This window comes from Primulina huaijiensis, unplaced genomic scaffold (assembly GCF_012295235.1).
Source record: "Primulina huaijiensis isolate GDHJ02 unplaced genomic scaffold, ASM1229523v2 scaffold42729_ERROPOS115676, whole genome shotgun sequence".
NCBI classification, from domain to species: Eukaryota; Viridiplantae; Streptophyta; class Magnoliopsida; order Lamiales; family Gesneriaceae; genus Primulina; species Primulina huaijiensis.
Window position 1 is genome coordinate 75,206 of NW_027360286.1, and position 26,993 is coordinate 102,198.

Genomic DNA, 26,993 nt, shown 5'->3' on the forward strand with positions numbered 1-26,993 from the left:
TTTCCTTCCGTGTACGTAGAATTGTGAATGCGTGAAGTGTCAAAAGGCCACACAGACAAAATAAGGAAGAATAACTGGGCAGGGCTTATATAAATAGAGATAGGTAGCGGGTCACGAGTGTGGGAGATACATCTTATTACATGGTAGCGCCGGAAACATAATTAAGAAATTCAAGGGAATATTATCTAAAACAATAAGAGGATGAAAATCAGTATTAATTTTTTCAATTTTTACTATATTTAATATAATAATCATTTGAAATTAAGTTGCTTATTTTATTAGTTTGAGGGATTACAATAACTTATTTTTACAGCACTGACCCTTAAAAGCACTGTCATTATGTATGTGAATATAGGCTGGAATATTCTTTAAATTAAAATATAATGCTTTTAAAAAAATTAAATTAAATAATTAGAGGGCTTGTAACAGTAGTGATCAGGTAGTGATGAGTGATTTGCAGAGGTCATCAAATTCTAAGCCAGCAAACGAGAATCTGATTGGATGGAATTATGCACGTACTGCATGTTCCCTATGTTTGGCCACTACTGATCACTAATTGTACAACCTCGTCCTCCAAAGTTATGCCATTTTGGGAAACACATCTAGTGGATGTTCCTTATTCCTCGTTACGTTTTTGTCTTAGTTTTCATCTCTAGCATCGAATTTTAGACAACGAATCTCATGCTTAATTAGAATCATGTCAAACACACACACACACACACACACACACACACACACACACACACATATATATATATAGTTGTTTGACGTTTTGAATTGTGACACTTTTTTAGTACCCAAAAAGAAAAAAAATTACCCAAACGTCGTTGCTGAACTTTCAAATGGGAAACTCCATCATACACCGAATAATGCTACGATCTGAATTCATGAATCCATGGGAGAATAAATGACAAAAAAACTAAAGAAATATTGATACATGCAATAAGTGCGGTGGATTTGTTTGAGCAATAATTAATATCCACGTTGTTTTATGTTAGGTATGAGTTATATATATATACTTGTACCTGTAGTGTGATGTACAAAGATGAACCCCTGACCCCGTCTNCCTTAGATAGAAATAAAGGCATACTGCTTGTAACGTATATTATCAGCTGGGTCAGAGCTTTTCCTGTCAATTTGTATGTTCTCAGGATTGACATTTCAAAAACAAGCATTTATTTCTTTTGGGATGTATGGGTTAGATTTAATTAAGGGTTTTAGGCACATGACCAAGATATAATTATATGATATGTTGATGAGGATTATATATCTATCTATTATATATATAAATATATTAGTTTACATGTGAATTTCCATTTGTCTCCTTATTAATTGTTTGCTTTACATTAATTATTTATTTTAAGTGTATCTTTTCATTCTCCTTATTCATATTTTAAATATATGTGATTTTTACTATTTAATTTTTTATGTCTACTCATGTGAATTTCCATTTGTCTCCTTATTAATTGTGTGCTTTACATTAATTACTTATTTTAAGTGTGTCTTTTCATTCTCTTTATTCATATTTTAAATATATGTGATTTTTAATATTTAATTTTTTATGTCTACTCACATTATAATATGTTATTTTTATCTAATGATATCTTTTCATTATGTAAATTAGTATTTGGTTTTTTTATGCATACTCACATTATAATATGTTATTTTTAATCCAATCATTTAGATTTTTTATTTATCTTTTCATTATGTAAATTAAATTAATTAAAGTTTACAAATAACTCATTATCAAATTGTGAATTTTCTTTGGTATCTTATTTTTTTTTCTCATGTTCTCATGTGACAGTTTGCTAGAATTTATGTGTTTAAATTAAAAATGTTTGCAACCGAAATTTTTTTGCGGTTTATATTTATAAATTATTTAAATAAAACGCGGTAAAATATCGTTGTGATTTGAGCCGTCAATTTGGGTTAAGTCTGTCGGTTTGGCTTGCACCGCCAAACATTTTAAGTGAGTTGGGTTGAAATTTTGTCGACTCATTTAAAGGAGAGCCTAAATGAGCTCGCACGAGTTTATATTATATATATATATATATATATATATATAATATTATCAATTTTCAATNATACACAAAAGTTTGGGGCGAAACCAAAATAATATGATAGCAGAAATTAATATATAAATTTTTAGTGAATTTATTGATGTTAAGATGTATAACAAATCTTATATCATAATTTATAAATTTTCAACCTTATAAATGAAATAAATCAAACATATATGAAATACACAAAATTTTATTAAATATACAATCAAGTAATTTATTATAATTGTATTTTATTCTACAATAATTCTTGTCAAACTCAGTGATTGTGGATTTAACATCTATTAAATCAGCAAACTAAAGAGCGTATCAATTAAACTAATTGAGTAACCAAATATTCTTGAATTTCTTAATTAATTTTTTATCTTGATAATTTGTTTCATTTAATATTTTAAATTATAAGACAACGTTACTATAACTAAATACACATTTTTTTAAAATGTTCATAAGAACTCAATCACTAACTCATATGGAAAAACATTTATCAACATACTATATTAAAAACATTCTAATTAATTCAGCGCATTTGCTGAAAATTTTCTAATTAATTAAGAAAAATTCATTTACAATATTCATATTTAATCTTTTTGAGCTAACACCATTTATTTTATAAGATATTCATCGCAATTCTTTATTTGTATATTAATCTTTAAATCTGAATTATGATGTATATTGTTTTTCTAAAAGTTCTTAAATAATGATTTAATACATTTATTCGACACTTTAATATTAACATTTTAAAATATATTAATTTTATATTGTATGCGTGCAGTACTTATAATCATGATTATAAAAACTCAATAAAAATTCTAAAAATGAATTAGGTAGAACATAAAAAATTACACAATTAATCAAAAGATAGAAAATAAAAATTAAATAATTGTTTATTACATATAAACTACTAATACCGACTTCTAAAGATTGAAGTCGGTGAGAGAGTATAGGACACTCTGTACTAAAAACATAAAAAGTTAATGCTTGAATGAGTCATACTGCAAAGTTAATGAAGTAAAAACGAAGGACAAAGTCGGTTAATAAAAATATTATAATGGGCTAAGTTGCATGAGACTCATATATATAAGTATCTCATTTTGTCTCACCTTATCTTTTGTCACTGTACAAAGCGAAAGTTTACGCATTGTAGTGTTCTACATTTTCTTAATTTTTCATCATCTATTGGTCTTTAAAGATATATTAGAATTTTTTCTAAATATCTAATCTTAAATGTGATCAATTAACCAAATAATTATTATACTTTGTACACAATAATAAATAGATTAATATATTTGAAGATAGAAAATTGAAAAAGTAATGTATTGAGAAGAATAAAAAATGTTAGAATTAATACTATAATTATCTAATGTCAATATTAAATTTAACATCCTACGTTCGAAAATATGTTTATTGAGGTAAAAACTACGATGATAAACTAAAAATAATAATGTATTTATCATTATAACGTAATAATAATGTGATCGTTATTTGGAATCAGAAAATGATGTAATTTGTCTTTTTTATTAAATTGTATAAACAATTCTTTCAATTTTTTTAGTGGATAAACATGTTAAATGTATTAAAATTAAATATTAAAATTTAATGATGAATTGAAATGTTGTGTTTGAGCTGTTGTACTATTTAAAATATTTGATTTGCATTGTTACCATAATCTATAGGTTTTGATAAAACAGTAAACGCTTGAGCCTACAATTGGTATCAGAGTTAATATCGCGACTTTGATTTTCACTGATTGCAATTGGTGCAATTATTAGGAGATAGAGTGTTTGGTATAATAATTGTCCACGATGGGTACGTGCTTGAGTTGTTGTATGATTTAAAGATTTGACTTGTATAGTTACCATTAGTTATAGCTTTTGGTAAAGCGACAAACGCTCGATCATATATTATTCGACTGTAAATTAGAAGAAACATGTTGCATCAACTTTTAGTTTTGAATTGATACCTTACATGTTACTCGAATTTTAAATTTAGAAACATTCTACAATTTTCAAATATTATTATATATTGAATTATAATTTATCCCTTTCAAATTGGATAAATATACAATAAAACTCATGTAAATTTATTAACAAAAAACATTTAAATGAAATATTGGATTTGTCGATAATCAAAATAAGAAATAAACAAATTTTGATCCTTGAGTGAGAAATAAGATATTTAAATAAAGTTATAATTGTCACAATTAAATACTGCACTTACATGCATTTATCACTGTATTTTGCAACTAAAATGTCAAAAAAAGTTTCCACGTATTATTTTTATATCATATTCAAAATAATTATGAATCCTAATTTTTATTATTTTGAGTTGGCATTTGTTATGAACAATCATTGTGAATAAATTGAATTTGAAAATTCTTATATCTGTGTATATCACATATTAATATATCAACCTAAGTCCAGTTAATAAAAAACTACAAAATGAACTTATTCATCTTCAATGTACACAAATTATATAGTAAAGATATATGACAATTAAGATAATGAAGTAAAATATATGCTCACATATAAAAAATATATATATATAGACAAGAAAAACAATAAATAAAAATATTTTTTTCTAGATATAAATATTTTTTATAAATTTTTACAGTGAGTTGGAGAAGATAAAAGAGAAAAAATATTAACTCTTTTGGGTAACAAAAAAAATAGAAATGGAAGAAGTGTTTGTCATACAATGAATTCAGTTTCTAAATTAAATGTATACTATAGAGTTATATTTACCGTTCAAAATTTATAAATGCGATGAATTTTTCTCAAGATAAGGGTACTCAAATGTTCCCGTTAAAATATTTCAAAAATTAAAAAAATTAAATATATTATTTTTCTGGAGGTAATAGCAATATGACATTAATAATTTGATTGTGCTAATTATACTTATAAGTTAATATGAAATATAAAAATAAATGTCATAAGAGTCATTAAAAAGATGGTTTATTGTCAAAAATATTATTATTATAAATTGCAAATAGATGACAACATTTAATCAATATTTATTTAAATCAATCCATCAGTACTTTTTATGTGATGATAGAATATTATAATAATTAGGGGTGAGCATTCGGTCGGTTCTGTTACCGACCGAACCGAATTAGTCATAACCGGATCGAACCGAAATATTTAGCAATAACCGAACCTACCGAATTAATTTTCATAACCGATGAAAACCGAACCGAATTAAAATCGGTTAATTCGGTTGGTGACCGAATTAACCGATTAGTTTTTTTAAAAAAAATTGTGATTTAACTTTAATTATATATATAATTTTTTTGAACACTACAATCTACACAAATGCATAAAAACATAAAATCACATACATCACAAATTTTTCTTTAGAATTAAGGCTGATTTTAAAATTAAAAATTAAAAAATATATTAAAATTGATAAATAATAAAAATTTATTAAATAATATTATTTATTATATCGGTTAGCCGATTTCAAAATTTTGACAACAGTAACCGAACCGAATTAACTGATATAACCGAATTTTTTTTAAATTTGAAAACCGAATTTCTGAAATAACCGAACCGAATTTCCGAATTGACTCGGTTCGGTCGTTTAATTCGGTTTAACCGAAATTTTGTTCACCCATGATAATAATATGTAGTTTATATGTTATCAAGTATAAGTGTCTAATAAATTAAAGGTGACTAGGAAAGTAAAAGCATCCAGTAGAAATTTTTGTCAATTTACATGAAAGAGAATAATAATCAAACAATGTTATAAATAAAAAAATCGCATATCATTGATTGACAAAAAAGATTGTAATAATTGAATATTATAAAAAAAAATATATGCATTATTGAGGGAATATGACAAATAACAAAAGAAAACAATATGATAAAAAAGATATGAGAAAAATTTTAGTAGTCCAAATATTTTTTAAAATTTTAAAAATATGTTTTTTTTCCAAATTAGTTACATATGCTAATTAACATAAATTGTCAAAATTTACAATACTATTATCATTGTCTTTTGTTGAATTAACTAATTTTATTTCAAATTCTAATTATTTCAACATATGTTTCTCACGTGCAACGCACGTGCATTATTTCTAGTGTATATATATAAGCCGGTCTTCCACCGAAATGGACACAAATTTAAAGAAAATTGTAGGAATTTCTACACTTNCAAGATTTGCTTACCATTTTCTCTCTTAAAAGAGAGCAAGCTTTTCTCAGAACCCAGAACCATACAAAAGATTGTGCCATATTTAGGTCAGATTTAGTGAATGACTGGTGGCCAATGAACCGATTCCATCCTAGGCTACTTCTAGTTTCAATTTTTTAAGGTAACACTGCCCCCTACTGCAGGTATAATTGCCTTCATGCATGGTTTTAATTTTGGGAAAAAAAAATATGAATTTGAACCTTTTTATTTTATATCTATGATTCGATGTCATTTACAATATGTTATATAAGAAGCGCCCTATTTTTTTTTTTTTAAAAAAAAAAAAAAAAAGGTGTTCCCATCATCATGAATTTTTTTTTTTTAAAAAAAAAGCACAATTAGCTTGAAAGTGAATGGTGAAGTCTCTGCTCTCTTTTTAGTCAGCCAAAAGACACACACTGAAAATTTAAATAGCATGGGATAAGCTAAAGGAAATGGCCCATTTAACGCGTCGGGTGATAGCCCAAATTAGTTCCACCCAAATCATGGGGACATTAAAAATGAAGAAAATCTTGTACACGTACCCTGAACTAATCCATCCCCCCCCCCCCNTCTTCTTGCATTAACCAAATAACTACATTGCTATCTAAGATTTGCACACAGCATATGTTTTAATTCTTACGTTTAATTTGACAGCCCAAAGGAACAACTACTTCCTTGTAAGCTGCAATTTAAGAAACTCCTCCAGTTCCATTTCCACAGCAAACCTCTTCTTCTTCTCATTCTCCACCTCCATTCTCAGCTCCTCAATCACCTGTATCATCTGCTCTTCCCTGCTGAACCCCATCGTCTCTACGCTTTCTTCCAGGCACATTGACGTGATCATCTGCACAACCTGTTGCCTTTGACAATCCAAACTCTTCTTCAAAACCAACAAACTGTCCATCACAACTCCCTTATCAACACCGCCACCATTTTGCGCATCGACATTCGATCTATTTTCTTGAAGCATTGTTTCAACTCCGAAACTCACCTGTTTCAAACCTCTTTGATCACCTTCTATACAGTTTTTGAAAACAGGCTCCAATTCAAACCCTTCTTCATTAAAGTTCCACCCACTGATCCTTCTCTGCTTCCCATTTTCAGGCGGAAAATCACACACATTTTCATCATCAGCATCGGCGTCATCACTTCTATTCAATGACAAAGCCCTCTGAATCTTTTCCCCTTTGTACCTTATTTCAACACTTGCCAATCTCTGCAACACATTCTTCACCAAGTAATCACTCCCCTTACAGTTCTTAAAAAAAGAATGCTTCAATAACTTCTCAGCTGATGGCCTCTTTGAAGGATCCTGGTCAAGGCACAAACCAACCATATCTTTAAAAGATTTCGAAAATTTCTTCACCTTTCCATCTTTCCCCTTCTCATAATGATCAGAAAACCGAAACCTCTTCGTAATCTTCATGATCAACGATTTGAAAGGAGGTAGATGAGACAAAGGAGGCCTCCCATGTGCCAACTCCATTGCGGTGATACCAAACGACCATATATCAGCCTTAAAACTGTACCCTGTGTGTGAATGTATAACCTCAGGTGCCATCCAGTACGGTGTCCCGGCCACGTCAGTAAGAATCATAGACGTAGAATTCCACTCGTAAACCGAGGCCGAAACCCCGAAATCCGCTAACTTAACCGATCCATTCGAATCGACAAGGATGTTTCCTGCCTTAATATCTCTATGCAAATGGCCTTGCCCGTGTAGATATGACAAGGCGCTTAAAGTTTCTTTAAGAACCATCGCGATGCAGGGTTCTGCCAATCCGTCAGGGAATGAAGAAGAAATAATCGACTGCAGAGAACCGCAGGAAATGAACGGCATCACCACCCAAAGCTGGCTTTCTACAGTGAAGGAACAGTGAGCTCTGAGGATATTGGGGTGGCACAGAAGTGTCATGATCTTGGATTCGCGTCTTACGCCATCCAAATCTGCTCTCGTTTTTTCCAAATCAATGGCTTTGATTGCGACAACTGAAGAGTTTAATGGAATGCATATTGCTTTGTACACAATTGCACTAACTCCTCTCCCGATTTCATCAAGAATTTCGTAGCACCTTGAGTCAAGAGGATACTGATTATTTCGGCTTGAATCATCTTCTTCTTTCTGATCTTTGTGGTCCATCTTCGTGTTCTTGATTATCTTCTTTGTATATTGGTGATTTTCTTGATATAACTTTTACGTACTCGATTTCTTGAGCAAAAAAGGAACAATGTGAGATTCTCGGTGTGAATATGCGAACTCGATAGGTTTATATCATGAGGAAGAAGGAAGAAACGGATAGAAAAGGAAAATGGATTACGCGGATTTCTTGTGAAATTCTTTTATGTGTACACACTGAAAATGAATGCTTGATTCATGTGAGTTTCTCAACTGTTTAATAAGAAATGGAAGAGAAAAATGTACAGAAACGTTCTGTCTATATACATGAGGCGTATTTATTATTCATGTTATATATAATTATCAACATTTTGTGATATATTTAAAATTTATCATATCTTTTATATAAAATTAATTTGAAATTAATAACTTCAATAAGGTAATTTAATGATTAATATAATTGATAATATGTTATTATGTTATATATTTATTCTGAACTAGGTAGGTACACGTGCGATGCACGTGGGGATATATAATGAGATATATGTTTCAATAATTGTGCAATAAATATTATAGAGCAAGCAACTCAATGACAAAAGTTTTCAAACTAAACAATAGAGAGATAAATCAATATAACAATAAGACATCATGTCTATATAAGATATAGTCCGATAATAATTTTCAGTTAAGGTTGCAAACAACAAAACAAGGGATTACACAAGGGATGTAAAACCAAAAACTAAAAGATAGCATGCATTACTATAAATTATAAGTATTGTAACTATCCATTGTTAAAAACCACAACTCATTCACTCAAATGTTCTTGTTTTATCTTCATACTGCATGAATGCCCTGCTTTATTAGTTTCATTCGCTTTCAATCTTCTGGTATAAGTGTTAAAAGTTTCATTGTCTTCAAGATTGATTATATCGTGCTTCTCAGTTTTCCTCTTTGAGAAACGTTTTTGTGCCATTGTTTGACAAATAAATTTTCTCGAATCTCTTTCCAATCCGGATTGCAAGTCATCGTAATAAACAAGTCAGGTTTTCCAAATTTCTGAACCAATGCAATTGCATCAAGATATCGACGTCGCATATCTCTTGGACCTCCTATGAAAGATGCTGGTAAAACAACACGTTGCCCGACCTCACTCCCACGTGATTCACCATTGGCTACACTGTCAACCACACCCTGGTATAATTCCGACCTTATCTCACTTTGGTGCCTTCTGTAGTAATCTAATCTCGTTGTTTCTAGTTTAATGTACATATCGACAACAAATTGCTGCAATAATCGACCACCATACAAGATTACCGAAGTGTTGCTGCCACGAATTTGCAACCTATAACAATAGTACTCCCTACAAGAAACCATCCTATCATTTTTTCCACGAACAACTGCAGAAAACAAATAAAATACACACAAATTAGTTGCAGGACAAATATAGCCGACCATTATATTGTTTGTTTGTGGGAAAAATTTAAGAAATAATTACTATTAAAAGCAGATGTTTAAAGTCACGACAAAATTAAGTATGGAGTAAAAGATTAAAAACGCACCACGACTTTCACCAGCAATAATATGATCGAAGGAATCAAAATCTGCAAGGGGTAGCACACTCTCATGCATGTCAACATGGGCAGACCCATTTTTTACCTTCGGAATATTCTGCTGCCACCCATACGGGAAAAAAAGCGGATATTGCAAGGAATCATAACAACCATAATAATGTTGTATTTGATGGGTCTGACCATCACGACCACGAGCAACTATGTCCCTGTCATGTGGAATGTTAGCATCATCATTGCCTTCGACCCAAATAGCCGCAACTTGATCAGCGGATGGGCTGTTATAACATCTCTGGTCAACATGAACATTTTTGGAAATATGCAATCTTAAGTTTCTGATTGAAGAATACTGATTTATCCTCTTTAGAAGTTGTGCATAAGGGTTTACTTTCATTATGTCCATCAACAAAACCATGAGTTCTCTGTCAACATCAGCGTCCGGGAAAACGGACATCTTATTTTCCAACTCATTATCGTTGTCCCAAAAATAAAGTTGGAAATACCTTGGGCCATCTGAATTAGGTATAAGTGGTGGCAATGAATGGAAAATCTGGCCAGACGCACGAAATCTGTATACCCCACGTTGAAGAGAAGCCAATTCCTTGTCAAGCCTAACCCCAAATGAAGTGAAAGAGAAAACATTGTTGTACAAACGTATTTTACGGCGGAATAAAATAGCCAAGGGAGACGATGGGTCCTTGAATAATTCCAGCAAGGCAAGCGGAGTAATAGGAGATGCCAATCTAATCTTACCACATGCGCAACAAAACGATGGAGCTTCACAAGGGAATCTATGTGCGCCACAAAATTGACATGAAGGCACCATTGGCAAGACAATGATACCAGCAATATCTCCTTCATTGTCTGAATTTTAAAAAGAAAATCAATTGGGGAAAAAACCCAGGTATTTCAGGTGCGAAAAAAATGAACATAGGAAAACCAAAGGGGAAAAAAAACCAAGTAAAATAAAGGCACGATGTAAACAACAACATAATACTTACAAATAGGAGAACACGCCAGAGGAACGGACACAATATGTGCTGTATGATGAAATTATATCATTGAACGACAGCAGCACATGCGATAAAAAAATATAAACAGATCAAAGGGGAAAAACAATCCAATCGATGCAAATAAACATGGTGAAAATAACAGAGCATCTAACCGTTGGAAGTAGATAAACCGGCACCACCAACACGCCGAGATTGAGCAGCGCCGCTGCCAAATTAAAATGATAACACAAAACTCTTTAAGAGAACACACATAGCTGAGAGGGAAAATAACGTTATAAGAACACATAGAAAATACAGGAACGCGGAAGATGCAAAGGGGCAGCAACAAAGCAAGCAGGAGAGAAATGAAGAGAGCGAAACACATACCCTGAGACAAATCCCGAGATGGCAGCCGGCCGTCTACCCCGCGCCATGAAAAGTAGAAGAAGTAAAACCAAAAGAACAGAGAGAAATTGAGGATCACGACGACACAAACAAATTGGATGCGATGGAAACCGGTGAGTTCACTGCAAGGTGGATGAAATAACCAATCAACAGTAATGACCATGGTGAAGCAGTAATAGGTAAGGAAGAAACGTACGAAGGAAATAAATGAGAAGGAAATAAATGAGCCCATATATCTATCAAATGGTAGTAATCGATAAAATTAAGTCTACATGAAGGCAATTTGCAGAATCTAGAAATATAAGGGTACAGAGGGGAAAACACAATTGAAAGTTTAGAGGTTGACTAAAAAAATATTCTTAAGAAATAATCTGTATCATATTTCAATATTTGAATTTTACAAATCAACTTGTTAAAAAAATGATTAGATTTACAAAAAAAACCCTTAAAATAAGTTAGTAATCTATTTGCTAACTTAAATTAAATTAAATTAACAAGGGCATATAAAGAAATTCACGAATGAAAAAAAAACCCTTAAAATAAGTTAGTAATCTATTTGCTAACTTAAATTAAATCAAATTAATAAGGACATATAAGGAATTTTACAAATGAAAGTGGTATATGTATGTTAGAAATGTTAATGTTAATTAAATTAAATGAACAAGGACATAAAAGGAATTTCACAAATAAAAGTGGTATATTTATATGTATGTTAGATTGCATTAATTTAATTAGTGTGTTGATATTAATAGTTTATTTGTGATGATTGTAATAGTTTGAAATGATGGTGATTGTACTATAAAAAAAGTAAATAAATATAGATTACATTGATTTGAATCGGATTATTAGTCCTGGGCACTTCGATGCTTCACTTCTCTTGGCTAACGTGTACACACACATCAATATATATGCATAAAGCAAAACAAACAGATAAATTGTTCCAAATTATGTTTAATCAAATATGGATAAGCGTGGAAGAATTGCCATGCAATAAATACTTATTAATATTAATGTACATCCGCAGTTTACTTTTTTACACAATATTGATAATAGTATGATGCGCTTTTTTATCAAGTCCTATATTTAAGACAATAAGACATACTTATAAAACAATATATCATTACTAAGAATGAGTAAATTAGATGAAGACCTTCTATGTTACCTACACTAAAGTGGTTAGAACAATTGAAAAACAACTTCATATGAACAATTGAGCAAATATCATAATATGGTTTGTTTGGTTGAGAAACATAAGCAATCTTGATTTTGATGATAACAAAATTTGGTATTGTGTTTCTAACATATTTGTCCAAGTGTGAAGTTTCTATCTCAAATCGGAAGCTGAAATTCGAAATCAACCAAAGTTGAAAATATGACGAGATGCAGTGTTTTGATGATATCTCACATCTCATTGATGAAAATGACAAGCCGAAAAATGACTCAATAGAAAACTCATTTTGCCACAAGTCATATATCACAACAGCTCAGTTGGTTAGAACGTCATCTAAGAAAAATATTAGTTGTGAGATCGAGCTGATGGAAACGGAAGCAACAATAAGCTCAGTCCGACTAGTTCATGTATATTAGTCATATCTCTCGGCTTGATTATTCAAATGAAAAGATTCAGTATCCGTTACGAAGATAAGAGAATGGTCTACAAATCTTCTTCATAAATCAAAGTCTAAATCGGAGCAGAAGAAGCTAATAAACCATCATGAATTTGTTGATTATGCACTAAATGAAGAACATGTTCCAGATTGTTAATTGTTTGATCTGTCAAGCATATCTCTATCATACGAACTTAGAATTGAGTGATTCTTAATTCCATAGAAAGATGATAGAAATGCTACTTTGCTCGAAAATTAATGAATCGAGAGTAGTCAAAAGAATAGTGCCTCTCGACTTAATCAGCTTGGCTTAGTTCATCTCAATTAAGACCTAATAGATCAGACCAAGCTGATATGATGGCAGAGTATATCAGATCCAATCAAATATGATGGCAGATTAGATCAGAACATCAACAGCCCAGTTTCGAAAAATGGTTAGAAATACGAATTTGATCGTTGTAATGTTAGAATCCATACACAACATTTCCAAACGGTCATATTTTTGTATCTAATATCTACATCATTCTTGGAGGCCATGAATATAACATATTGAAGATCAAATATAAGATTCGGAATGAGATTCAAAGCTTGAACAACCTACATGATGAAAATAACTAGAATGAGAGCAAGTCCAAGTGTGAGGACACATTTGATATATACATAAAATGTAAAATTCCTCACACACGGTCACTCACACATATACATGAGATTTGAACTTCAAAGTTTAGTTGAGTGAGTCTTCACACAAAGACATTAAAGATTGTGTTTGTAGTTTAAGCATAAAAGACATTAAACATTATGTGGATTGTGAGGTTGCGTTATACAATCAAGCGTGATGGGACTTTCAATTAGGCAATAGATAAGTGCTACGAACATTCATAAACAAATTTGTGTCTAATTTTTGCTACTGTTTTTTAAGATGCATTGTTGAACCATTTTATGTGTTCTTCAAATACCCAAATATTGTATATCAAGTGTTTGATAAAATGTTTCAATCAAAAACGTTTTTCCAATTTCAACTTGCATATCTTTTAAATGATTTTCAAAATGTTTAATACGAGAGATTATTTTGAGTTTTTCAAACTCAATTTAATTTATCGGTGTTCAATATTTTAAGAATTGAGCTATTGTAGCTCAACGATTATCCTTCGATCGATCTTATTATGGTTATATGCTTATTTAATAAAAAAAATTATGTAGTTATTAAAATATTATTATTAATATGAATTAATGTATTATGTAAATTAAATAAAAAATAATAGCAATTAGAAAAAAGAATCAAAATTGCTCTAATTTATTTTTCAAGCAAAAAATCAAGTCTGATACTCGATATTAATAACATGAGATGCCAAAGAGAAATTGTGATTTGGTACCATCATTAAATTAAATATATTTAGTTCCAAATAAACAATCATATTGTAAAAAATCATTTAATCATAAATGTATTGACTTCAATAATTAACAAAATTTAACATTTAAATGTAATTGTTAAAGAAAGTCTGAGCATCAACCTGAAAAATGTACAATGGGCTAAATTAATAAATTGAAATGGAGAAAATGATAAAAAGTAATTGAGTAAATTTATTTCTAGCAGAAATAAGTTGATAACGAGATAGAGAAAAGGGTACTAAAAAGAAGGGTATTTTACCAACTTTAAGCCGTACAAGACTATTAAAAATAAAATACTTTTAAGCATATGCAATATTGAGATGAACTAAAATATTGACATTCAGAATAAACTTTTTTTAAAAAATAATGCTAATCGATTTTCCCAAGCGAGATTAACAAAAGATTGTGGTACATGTGTCGAGGATGGTTTGGGGTTTTGTTGGCAAATCAAACTGTACGGAGAATTAGTGGAATTTTCACAGCTATAAAGATAAATTTACTTGGGCGCGGGCGGCCGAAGAGGCAGGAGACTCATCCACAAACTCCCATTCAGGCCTCACACCATCAGAAAAAGAAACCCCGTGTCCTAAAATTTTCTTGATCCATTTAACCTTACAAACAAGTTCTTCCAAGTCCATTATTGTTGCCTCTAATGTGTCGGTCTCCACGGAGTTAAGGGCGACCCTGCCACCAGCTCCATGCTCCTTATGGGGATCATTGGATTGTTCTGACGTTCTTCTGTCTTCAGAACTTCGTCTCTGAGTATTTGATGTTTCTGACATTCTTCTGTCTTCAGAACCTTGAGTCTCAATATTTGATGTTCTCTTGTCCTTCGATTCATCTTTTTCACGATCAGGCATGGTTTCTTGACCTGCTTTGTGGGCTTTAGAAAATGGAAGCATTGAAATCCATATTAACGCAAATGAAGCATATATATCATATTTGATTCTACAAGTATAGGAAAGTAAGATCAAATGGTTCGTGCAAAAAAAATTGAGCTCAGTGCGTGCGTGTATTTTTTTTTTTATTGAGCGCAAGCTCGTCAAGAATCTCCGCTGTTACCCATAGGTAATCTTTCGAACAACATGCAACGGAAGAAACAAGAAGTTCCAATAATTGCCATGAAAAAAAAGGCAATGATGCAAGGCAGAATTTCAGAGTAGCGTGAATGTAATATTTTCACGTTGATGGCACTGTTAGGTGAGAAAAAATTGGTTTAGACAAATTAAGCGCCAAATAGAACAAAATGGAATCCATTATTTTGGTAATTTATGATTAATTCAAAATTATGCCCACCGTGTGGAATGCAAGTATGAACTATAACGAAAGTAAAGTAGCTCACATCACCTACCGGATACAGAAACACCACCAGAAAAATATTTAACTAGGCCCTAGAAACTACTGTTGGAATGCACCAAAGAGACATAGAGTTAGAGAGAATGACAGATGCTTCTCTGTTCATATGATCAAACAAAATATTGAAGTTCTGTTTTCAAACAAAAAAATGTACGCCTCATACTGATGAGAGTTATAACAACCTTATCAGCATAGGTGCCTCCTAAGCATTCTTTACACATTCTCAAGACTTAAAGTATATAAAATAGATGACTTCCATATATCAGATAACTTATAATTATTATAGTATTCAAAGAAGAGAATATGTGGTTTTTAGTAACATCAGGTGGGTTACAAAGCGAATGACAAGTCAGCGACTCAACAGACAAATCTGGACCAAAACAATCTTCTAAAATTTTGGTTAAACATTTTAATTGAAAATGATTCTAGATGGATGATCTTACCTGGATTTAGAGGTTCAATAATCCGAGCACAAACACGACCATGTTTTCCACCCTGTAACGTTTAGAAAAGAAATGCAAACTTCAAATATAGAAGCTATAAAGAGGTAAACTGAGCACGATGACATAATATAACACAGGCGCTCTTCCCTCAAATTCTGATTGTTGTCACTCAATTTACGCTTCAATAAAATCAGGTAGTCCAAAAGTAACAAACCTGAGTGGGCACAGTCCAACCACGTTGTGGGGACCAATCTAGAGATGGGCGTAAATCCTTATAAAGAACTTCATAGGTTTTGCCTTCTCCATGTGGCGGTGTTCTCAGTTTAAGCTAAAGTTACAGCAACCAGAATAGGAACACTAGTTAGTGATTAGTGTATTGACAATTAAATATAGCCACAATAAGAGCAAAAATCTTAACGAAAAAAATATTTTAGCCTTTAACATCATTTAAAATGCTTTTATACGCCCCCGAGAAATTATTGGATCAGTTGGTAATGGAAATAAAAACTGTCATAAGCCAAGCCAAGGAAACAAATCAGCAATTATTACAGAGGCCTTGCAATCGCCCGAGAACCCCTGAATTCTCCCGGACCAATAACAGTCAGTAGTCCACCAGTCCACTAAATCCCCGACCTTCCATTCTTCATCAACAATCACAGTCACCTCTGAAATCTCACTGACAAGAGGCATTTGGCTTTTACTGTAGAAGGGTGGGTAGGGTGGGCGTAACATCAATTCTATTCTCTCTCTTGTTCTCCCCACACGATAAGGATTCATCTGATAGAACTCAGTCCATACCAGTTCTGCATTGGAAAATGAAAAGTAGTCATGTATATTTATCTCCTAAGCAGAGCAAAACCAATGGTTTGCTCAAATGTGTTCGTATTAAAAATACTTCTCATTCAACATATCTTGTGATTCATCTCTACACAGACACATAAGCATGCATGGTCACACTTCAGGACTTGATGCTTAATATAGATCTGAAGTAGCTGAATTTCCAAAATGACAGCTCCAATGATAAAAATAGAAATTGATAAAATCATCACCACGTGATCATGCAACACCACAATAATGGCACATTTATCACCATCAAATTACTCCTCCAGTAGGCGAAGACACTTACGACGCATATTACATAAATTCTGCTCCAAGGAGAAAATATATGTCAGCAAAAGTACACTGCAGATACTAACTTTCATCAGGGAAGTCATAATATTCTGAGATATGTCCAGCATGCCCTTCTCTCGTGGAGATCTCTATAATCTGGTAAAAAAAAAATTGAAACTTCCATGAATAGCAGAAAAGAGTGGTGTGGCTTTGCAAAATAGAACTTCTTCCATCTGGTCCACATTGTTCAAAAGAAAAAAAATGAATGGAAACGAATTTCAGACCAACACAACCAGAAGAGGAAAATTGCAAGCATCATCCAATCTTTGAATACTTTTCAAACTTTTACAGACACAACCACTCAAAATCTTAAATAAACTTAATTTTAGGATTTGTTATGCTGGAGTTGGACAAGTTTCTACTGATGAATGAATCCAACCAGTATAAAAGTCATAAGATTCTAAGGAAAACATCTTAGAGTAACTTGACGCATAAGATTGAGCAGAGAAGAACAACCTACATTTGAATTGGGGACAAAATAACATCAGATATCTTCAGAATAAGAAAACCTTAAATATTAATCTGAGGCTCCTTATATTTTATGAGGTCAAATCGTGATCATGTAACTCATCTCAGTTGTAGTTCGGTAGTTCCAGTTACATTAAGGGGATAAAGCATAAGCAATTACAATCAATTGATTTTTTTTATACAAACAGACAGCTTCTGGAAACAAAAACCTCTCCATCACTCTCTATCTTAAAAGATATAATATACATTTCTCGTAGACGAAAAAGCTGACAAGAGAGAAAATCTAAACAGATACCTAAAAAGAACCATATATTAGCAACAAAGAGAAGATAAGCAAACAGAAAGTCACATTATTTCCAATGTCCAAAGGAGTGGATAGTATTTTATTCTTGAAGCAATGAACCAGACACATAACTCACAAGACCGAAAATAGGTTAGTTTTTAGATGTGATATATCTGCAATCATAAAAATGGATGGATTCCATTTATTTTTGAAGCAATATGAAAATATGTGTCTGAACAAGTTAATCATTAGATCTAAATTGAAGGTATTAAACAAACCACTCGAGGACAGGAGACTCCATAAGCATCAGAACAGAACATTTTGGGAAATACCATACCTTGCATCGAAACCATGCACCGCGATAACCATGCTCGAAAGTCCTTGCTTCAGCCAGGTCTCCGATTTTAAAAGGTAGATTGTTGTCCATGTGAATGCAGCAAAGAAATTTTCTGTTCATGCATCCATAATACCACAAATTCAAATAATAATACAATGAAACAAATAACACATTCTAGAATCAAATTCAATATTATTAAGATAATAATATATCTTTGGTATGATTTAACTGTGATTAACTAATTCCTAATGCATTCATCCAATAATACCTTCATTTTTATTCAAAGTTGATGATTGTTTTCTAACTTCAGATAGAGAAATGATTACAAATAATATGTTATAGAATCAGTCAATCAGATTTGATATCATTTAAATTATGTCATCTTTGATATGATTTGAATATAGCCTTGGATCTAGAGTTCATGTCTGAGTCTGACCACATAAATCTTGTGTTATGTCACATTTTCTTTTCACTTTATTTCTACTATAAAACTCAACATACTAATAGAGCGGAAATCCCATTCTAATTTTCCCTGCATTCTATTGTCTGAAAATATGTAACAAAAAATATCACTTAATTAATGTTTATATCCAACAACAACGGAATGGGGTGAATAGCAAAAATATCACTTTATTATCTACCTATCTGCAGTGTTTATCAACCTCTTGTGGACACAGCCATGAAACCCTTTTTTTGTTGCTTAACAGAAGATGATACAATAATACATCATATTTTGTTGGTCTGCTCTGTCTCTGGTTTTCAATACAAACTATTATCAAGGCACTTCATTGTCCTATTTTTCTATTTTTCGAGGATACTTTTCCAATCCCGAAAATTATTATCACTATCATCTGTTTCCATTCTCTTCCTCCAAAACATATTTTCCCTAATTTTCACCAGCAACATGTTTATTAGTTTATTCTTTCAAAAACATTTTTCGACGCTTTCAAGAAATTCTCGTTCATTGTATCATATTATAACTCAAAATATAATATCGACAAAATTTAAAATAATTTTATCCATCCATTTCCAATCTGGCTCAACATCAACAACATATTTATTGAAGGAGCGTGCCTGGATCGCTTAGACACTGGGGCGCAACCAAGCGCAGCACATGCACCCCTGATACCTTGGGTGCAGCTCTTTCGGAAGGCATTCCCAGGCTCATGTTGTTTGTTGGGTGCAAGTCATGCTTGTCTTTACCTGAAAAAATCCAATGCTGCACTTCTTGTTCACGTTAAAAGAAAAAAAGGACCCAAGGTCCATCCCAACTAAACCCAACCCAAAGTCACCCTAAACCTCCCTAATCAACTGTGCTAAGATCCCATCGCATAAATCATCCTCCACACTGTAGTTGATCCCCAACTCTTTCTTTGTTACAACGAATTCCTCCTCTCTTCCTTCCCCAAGGTTCACGGCTGCAATTATTTGCATACAGGGTTTGGAAAACATTAAAAGTAGCCTCCAATGCATAAAACATAAAATCCCAACCAAAAATCACTTCAAATCCTATCCCACTACTTTCTCTTGCTGCTAATAAATAACAAGTTCGGAAATTTAAGTCCTTCGAAAGATCCAGCATGGGAGTGTAGGACAATGATAGAAACTAAAATTCCTTCAAGGATCCCTTGGCCTAGTGGTAAGGATGAGGTCTCTTTGGTTCAAATCAAACTTGCGTAGGCAGTAGTTAGATTAGATAAAAAAATTTCCCCAACCCCATTGTATAAAAAAAATAAAATTCCAAATGTATGTATGCAATTTCTGTGGCAAAACAATGGAGGGATTTATCGGCACCATAGAATTGCAAACGTTTGTTAGAAAGGTCTCGAACATGTCAGAATAAATTAGAGTTTTTATGACAAAGAATAAATAAGTACGAAATCAAATGACTATCATATCTCACTTTGATGAAATCGCTAACCACAAGACTAAAACGAAATTGAAATCAATCCCATCAGTTCAAAGTTTTAGTAACCCACCACTTAAAATTTAACGAATCGGCTTCCAATGTGTGCCAAATCATGATATGCAAACTACTTTAAATTTTTTTCCTGACAATCAAATAAAGAAATATTCTATCATGTTTTAAACTCGAATCCAAATAAGATTGCAAACAAAAACAAAGAAAAACTTTTTCTATAATTGTTCTTAATACTTTTTCCAACAAATTTTATATCAAAACATATTTTGAAAAACAAAGATGAAACTATTTCAAATATTTTTTTCTTCTACAAAAACTGATGCAATGATGCATAGTTGAATAATTAACGTCTAAAATTCCGAAAACCAACCTACCTTCCAACGAAGGATTCACTCCAGTTGCTCTTACTCACACCAGAAATCTCCACAGAAACAGATTTATTGCGTCCGCTCTGGATTCGATTGAAATTAGGGTCAGATACAAGAGGAGAGGAGGAGATGGGCCCGACTTTTCATTTGATTTTACTTGTGCGGGCTTTTAAAATAATTGACAGTGGGCCTGACCAAGACCCAAAAAGTTAGGCCATGAACGAGACAACACGACAATACCTACGCTCACGGCCTGAATTGCACGAAAATATTTCTAGTTTGATTTTATTTTTTAATGTTTATATTATCTTTGTTATGTTATAATAATAAAATTAATTTTTATACTAATAATGAGCTATAAATAAATGATTTCAAATAATTATCGAAATTAATCATTATATATAAAATATATACGCCTCATCAAAATTCAGATATTTTATTTTTTTAGAATCTCTAAAATATATCTTTTTCTTTTTTTTAGCTCCCTAATTTTTTTTTATGAAAAACTAAATTTATGTAAAATAAATATAAAAAACTTATTAAAAATAAAAAAATAAAAATTTTATTTCAGTTTTTACAAGAGTACTTATTATAGTGATCAATCACCGTGCACAGATAACCCTGTACCATTAACATACTTTTGCCCTTGGCGCTATTTTTATTTCATCAAATAATTTTTGGGTGGAAATTTTAGATATTATATTGAAATTAAATTTTTTTAAAAAGGGCTGTTTTATAATAATATTTCATGTTATAAGTACAGATAAAAATAAAAAAAATCTTTTATTATGATATGTTAGTTATAAATGGGATACAAATTTACTGAAATAAGTTTTGATGACATTTTATTAAATAAAATTGAATATTTTTGTAATTTGAGAAAATGAATATTTTTTTTATTTAAAAAAAAACACACACACACACCATGAAAACAAAATTAACCTAAGCCCATATAGGTATTTTTTATATATCAAAAAAATATGGTGATTTAGTTTATCTAAACCCCTCAAATTTAATAATATATATAATATATAGTATAGACATGCTAATCAAATTTCTGGTGAAATTGATGCATCATATTTATTAATTCACCAAAAAATGAACAAAGCAATAAAATAGTTAAAATTATTTAAACTATTTTATACAATTTAATAATTTCATCACCAATATTTTTTTAAATTTATAAATAATTTATCTTAATATAAGTTGAGAATAAAATATTGAAGTATTTATAAATTTTAGGTAGGTACGTGATTTCTCTGATTTGGACATTTGAATCACTATACTTTGGGGTTAATGAGATATAGTGTGGGTATTGCCCTCGATCGATCGTTGAAAAACAATAATTGTCTTTAGTTAGAGAATAATAATTTAAATAAATTATAAGCATATATCAATGTGTGTATATATAATATATAGAAAAGATACACAGTACCTCTTGATATGCATCCATAAAAGTCACTAAAACATTAATAAAATTCAAACGTTTTATATTCAAGCAACCTCCTTAGCAGCCAAGAAACTTCAATTTCAATCCCACAAGTCTACAAACCTGAACCTAATTAGGAAAATAAATATAATTCCATGGTTTTATACTGTTTATATTTATTCAAAATTCTTCAATTGACTCTAAGATTTGTATTACATTCTTTGTTCGCCGAGCCCTCCATTTCTGATTGGGGTCAACAAAGAAGTAAGCCGACTGCAAATTTGTGGAAATTAAACCTTATAATTTTGACTAGTTAAGATACATATCTGTTCAACACATTCACAATTGAAGAAAGTAGAGTACTCTACCTAACTTTTTTATATCTTCTATTTGAACGTATTGAACAATTTCGATTATACAATCAAAAACATCAAAATAAAAAAAAAAAAAATTTCTGAACAATCAAAACCAACAAAAGTAACATATAGAATCAAGGGGTGCATTTTATGATTTTAAATCATAAAATTTCTTGTTCGAAAAATGTTATAATTTTATTTCATAGACATCATGCACTAAATTTCAAGAATTTTTTTCCGAAATCCACCTCCCCCCTCCTTCCTCTCCCCATATAAATAGGCGCGGCTAGATAATGTGGAATCCCACATATTCGCATACAAAATGAGACGCTCTTACATTTTGCTTGTTACGGTACTTACCATTCTAATTTTACGTATCGAACCAAGCCAGAGTAGTAGATTATTGCAAGATCAAAACCATTGGGAAGTTTTAAAGTTGAAGCGTATATATATTAACTCACTTGAAAGGGGTCCAGTCCCTCCCTCCGGCGCATCAGGTTGCACCAACATTCCTGGTGGTGGTGGAGGCTGCCCATTAATCAATTCAAAGAACTTTGCCAGCTTTGCACTGCCTCGTTCTGGAGGCCGGCAGTAGTGGTGGCAATCACGGTGAAGATGGCAATGGAGCAGGTCTCACTAATTTGATGACCACTTGAGAGATAAATGAAAGCTTCATAATATCAAATTTTTGGGCTTGGAAAAACTCCTTACAGCCTGATTGTTTAATTTCATTATGATTTTTTTTTTATTGGATTGCATATTATCATTTTCTTTACTTTATTGTATAATTCAACATGTATATATATACTATAAGCCTGGAATTGGACTATGATTATTGGTTTTGTAACAAATTCATATGCTAGAATCTCGTGTGATATTGTGTTCTGATTTCTTTTGATATATTTTTGGGCTAAAACATTAATTGTCCTTGACTTTCTCAGATATGAATGTATATTGGGCTATGGGCACCAAGCTCAACCCACTCAAACTTACAATTATTTTTCTTTACCCCTTAAAATTTGAGTTAATCTAATCTTTTAATTGCAGATCAATTGAGCAAACAAGTGACTACATCTTTTTATCATAATAATTCTTCAAATTAATTTACATGTGGAATTTAAATTTTTCTTTACATCTGATTGTATTAATTTTGGGAAAAATTATATTTTGCATGTTTTTATTTTTTGTTATGTTGTCAGATAATTTACTATTTTAGCATACTAATTTTAATTTTTCAATTTTAGTTCTCTCTCCGAAATGTTAATGTAGCGCTGAAAAATGATGACGTAACACTGAAAATTGTCGAAATGACATTCTACGTATCTGATGCCTTTACACTCTTATGAAAAAACTAAAACTGAAAGAATACGAATTAATATATTAAAATCAAGGATTAAATAATAACTTGATAAAAATAGAAAATACCCAAGTTACAAAACAACAATTTTTTTTTAGTCCTGTTTGACTCCGTTGCTGTTATTTTGATGAGGATAAAAAACTAGACTATTTCATGCATTTATATTTGTTGTGAAAAAGTAAAAATTTACGGTAAAAAAGTAAAAATCTCAAACTCTCAAAATTATCACACTACACACTTTATAATATTTTTCTTTCAACTCAATTGTGATTTTCTTCACAAATGAGAGATCTATTTATAGAAAATTTTTACAAATAATCCAAAAATAAAATACATCATTACCTACATCATCACACACTAATTTTCAATATTCAACACCTAATTTTACCTAATTTTCAACATTCAACATTCACATTTTCAACACAAATATTTAACACATTTTTAAATAATTTTTCAACACTCCCCCTTGTGATGATGATCATAATGATTGTATACATTACGTGTTTTTATACTGCCTCGTTAAAAACCTTACTAGGAAAAACCCATTGGGATAAAAACCATAGTAAGGGAAAAAGAGTGCAGTCACGTAAACTCCCCCTCATGTTGACACGAACAATTCTTCACAAATTTCGTAGATTGCGCATCCCAATATTATATATGTGCTTTCTGAATATTGTCGTAGGAAGTGCCTTTGTGAAGAGATCTGATGAGTTTTCACTTGATTGAATGTGACGAACATCAATACATTTATTCTTCTCAAGCTCCTTGGTGAATGCGAAGAACTTAGGAGGAATATGTTTAGTTCTGTCGCTTTTTATGTATCCTTCTTTCATTTGAGCAACACATGCAGCATTATCTTCATATAGTATCACAGGCTTCTCGTCGAATGATAATCCGCATGAGATTTGGATATGTTGAGTCATTGATTTTAACCACACACATTCACGGCTTGCTTCATGTAGTGCAATAATCTCGGCATGATTTGATGAAGTTGTTACAAGTGTTTGTTTCTGTGAACGCCAAGAAATTGCAGTGCCTCCACGAGTAAATACATATCCAGTTTGAGAACGTGCTTTGTGTGGATCAGATAAGTATCCAGCATCGGCATAACCAATTATACTTGGATTAGCATCTTTTGAATACAAAAGTCCCAAGTCTGTCGTTCCTCGTAGATAACGGAATATATGTTTAATTCCGTTCCAATGTCTCTTTGTTGGATATGTGCTAAATCTTGCCAATAAATTTACGGCAAAAGATATATCAGGCCTTGTACAATTTGTAAGATACATAAGGGCACCGATAGCACTTAGATATGGTACTTCTGGACCAAGAATATCTTCATCATCTTCACATGGACGGAATGGATCCTTTTCTATGTTTAATGATCTAACAACCATTGGAGTACTTAAAGGATTTGATTTGTCCATATTAAAACGTTTAAGGATCTTTTCTGTATAATTTGTCTGGTGAACAAATATTCCACATTCTTTTTGTTCAATTTGTAAACCCAGACAATACTTGGTTTTTCCAAGATCCTTCATTTCAAATTCTTCTTTCAAGTATGACACAACTTCTTGAATTTCCTTATTTGTTCCAATGATGTTTAAATCATCAACATATACAGCAATAATTACGCATCCGGATGTTGTTTTCTTAATGAAAACACAAGGGCATATTGAATTATTTACATATCCCTTTTTCATCAAGTGATCACTTAGCCTATTATACCACATTCTGCCGGATTGCTTCAACCCATATAATGATCTTAGTAATTTCACAGAATAACATTCTCTGGGTTTTGAACTTTGTGCTTCAGGCATCTTAAATCCTTCAGGGATTTTCATATATATATTACTATCAAGTGATCCATATAAGTAGGCTGTAACAACATCCATAAGACGCATTTCTAAATTTTCAGATACTGCCAAGCTAATCAAATACCGAAACGTAATTGCATCCATCACAGGAGAATACGTTTCTTCATAATCAATTCCAGGCCTTTGAGAAAAACCTTGTGCAACAAGTCGAGCTTTATATCTTACTATTTCATTTTTCTCATTTCGCTTTCGAATAAAAACCCATTTGTATCCAACAGGTTTTACACCTTCAGGTGTAAGGACTATAGGTCCAAAAACATTACGTTTATTTAGCGAATCCAATTCAACCTGGATGGCATCTTTCCATTTTATCCAATCCTGCCGATTTTTACATTCACCAAAAGATTTTGGTTCATGATCTTCATTATCATTTATGATGTCGATTGCCACATTATAAGAAAATATATCATCAATTTCTTCTATATCTTTTCGGTTCCATATTTTTCCAGTATTAATATAATTGATAGAGATTTCATGATTCTCGTCAGTTTGTGGTTCTGACAAAACATTTTCATCATCATGTGTTTCTTCAGGAACATCATTCTCTATTTTGTGATCATTATGTGTTTCTTCAGGAACATCATTCTCTATTTTGTGATCATTGTGTTTCTCTATGAATTTTCTTTTTCGAGGATTTTTATCCTTGGAACCAACTGGCCTTCCACGCTTCAGGCGTTTAATGACATCATGACTATCTTCAATTTGTTTCTTCGGAATTTCAATTCGAGCAGGGGCATTTGCAGCATGTATATATGATTTAGTTACCCCTTTTGTGTCTGCAAATGCATCTGGTATTTGATTTGCTATTCTTTGCAAGTGCACAATTTGCTGTACATCTTTTTCACATTGTTTTGTTCTTGGATCCAGATGTAACAATGATGATACATACCATGTAATTTCTTTTTCGGTATGTTTCTGTTCTCCCCCTAACATTGGGAAGATTTCCTCATTAAAATGACAATCAGCAAAACGTGCTGTGAACACGTCGCCTGTCTGTGGTTCAAGATATCGAATGATCGATGGACTATCATAACCAATATAAATTCCAATCTTTCTTTGAGGTCCCATTTTCTTTCGTTGAGGTGGTGCAATAGGCACATACACCATACATCCAAAAATTCTCAGATGAGAAATGTCTGGTTCTTTACCAAATGCAAGCTGCAATGGGGAGTATTTATGATATGCACTTGGTCTGATGCGAATTAATGAAGCAGCATGTAAAATTGCATGTCCCCATATAGAAATAGGGAGCTTTGTTTTCATAATCATTGGTCTAGCAATCATTTGCAGACGTTTAATCAATGATTCAGCCAATCCATTT

The 26,993-nt window shown here is 31.6% G+C and overlaps 3 protein-coding genes across 15 annotated transcripts; all 3 read right to left on the minus strand.

The window, feature by feature from the left end:
• Window positions 1-6,691: 6,691 nt before the first annotated feature.
• On the minus strand, window positions 6,692-8,574 carry LOC140969752 (serine/threonine-protein kinase BLUS1-like). Its single transcript, XM_073431201.1, has one exon. It carries the CDS (start codon window positions 8,368-8,370, stop codon window positions 6,898-6,900), a length of 1,473 nt encoding a protein of 490 aa, XP_073287302.1. The 5' UTR covers window positions 8,371-8,574; the 3' UTR covers window positions 6,692-6,897.
• Window positions 8,575-8,858: 284 nt separating this feature from the next.
• On the minus strand, window positions 8,859-11,589 carry LOC140969745 (uncharacterized). Of its 4 annotated transcripts, XM_073431184.1 has the most exons (6): window positions 11,294-11,589; window positions 11,080-11,132; window positions 10,916-10,954; window positions 10,303-10,778; window positions 9,906-10,206; window positions 8,859-9,743 (listed from the first exon to the last, which is right to left on the minus strand). In XM_073431184.1, exons 1-6 carry the CDS (start codon window positions 11,338-11,340, stop codon window positions 9,271-9,273), a joined length of 1,389 nt encoding a protein of 462 aa, XP_073287285.1. In that variant the 5' UTR covers window positions 11,341-11,589; the 3' UTR covers window positions 8,859-9,270. The 4 variants fall into 4 exon arrangements, with proteins under 4 accessions (XP_073287285.1, XP_073287284.1, XP_073287282.1 ...); XM_073431181.1 differs by having other exon boundaries at window positions 8,862-9,743; window positions 9,906-10,778; window positions 11,294-11,588; XM_073431183.1 differs by lacking the exon at window positions 10,916-10,954 and having other exon boundaries at window positions 8,861-9,743; window positions 9,906-10,769; window positions 11,294-11,588.
• Window positions 11,590-14,640: 3,051 nt separating this feature from the next.
• LOC140969750 (uncharacterized) lies at window positions 14,641-20,788 on the minus strand. Of its 10 annotated transcripts, none has more exons than XM_073431190.1 (8): window positions 20,656-20,779; window positions 20,344-20,415; window positions 18,365-18,476; window positions 17,303-17,449; window positions 16,656-16,909; window positions 16,321-16,434; window positions 16,107-16,158; window positions 14,641-15,190 (listed from the first exon to the last, which is right to left on the minus strand). In XM_073431190.1, exons 3-8 carry the CDS (start codon window positions 18,378-18,380, stop codon window positions 14,790-14,792), a joined length of 984 nt encoding a protein of 327 aa, XP_073287291.1. In that variant the 5' UTR covers window positions 18,381-18,476; window positions 20,344-20,415; window positions 20,656-20,779; the 3' UTR covers window positions 14,641-14,789. The 10 variants fall into 10 exon arrangements, with proteins under 10 accessions (XP_073287291.1, XP_073287295.1, XP_073287300.1 ...); XM_073431194.1 differs by having other exon boundaries at window positions 17,303-17,372; window positions 20,656-20,778; XM_073431199.1 differs by lacking the exon at window positions 20,344-20,415 and having other exon boundaries at window positions 14,641-15,178; window positions 20,656-20,788.
• Window positions 20,789-26,993: the final 6,205 nt, after the last annotated feature.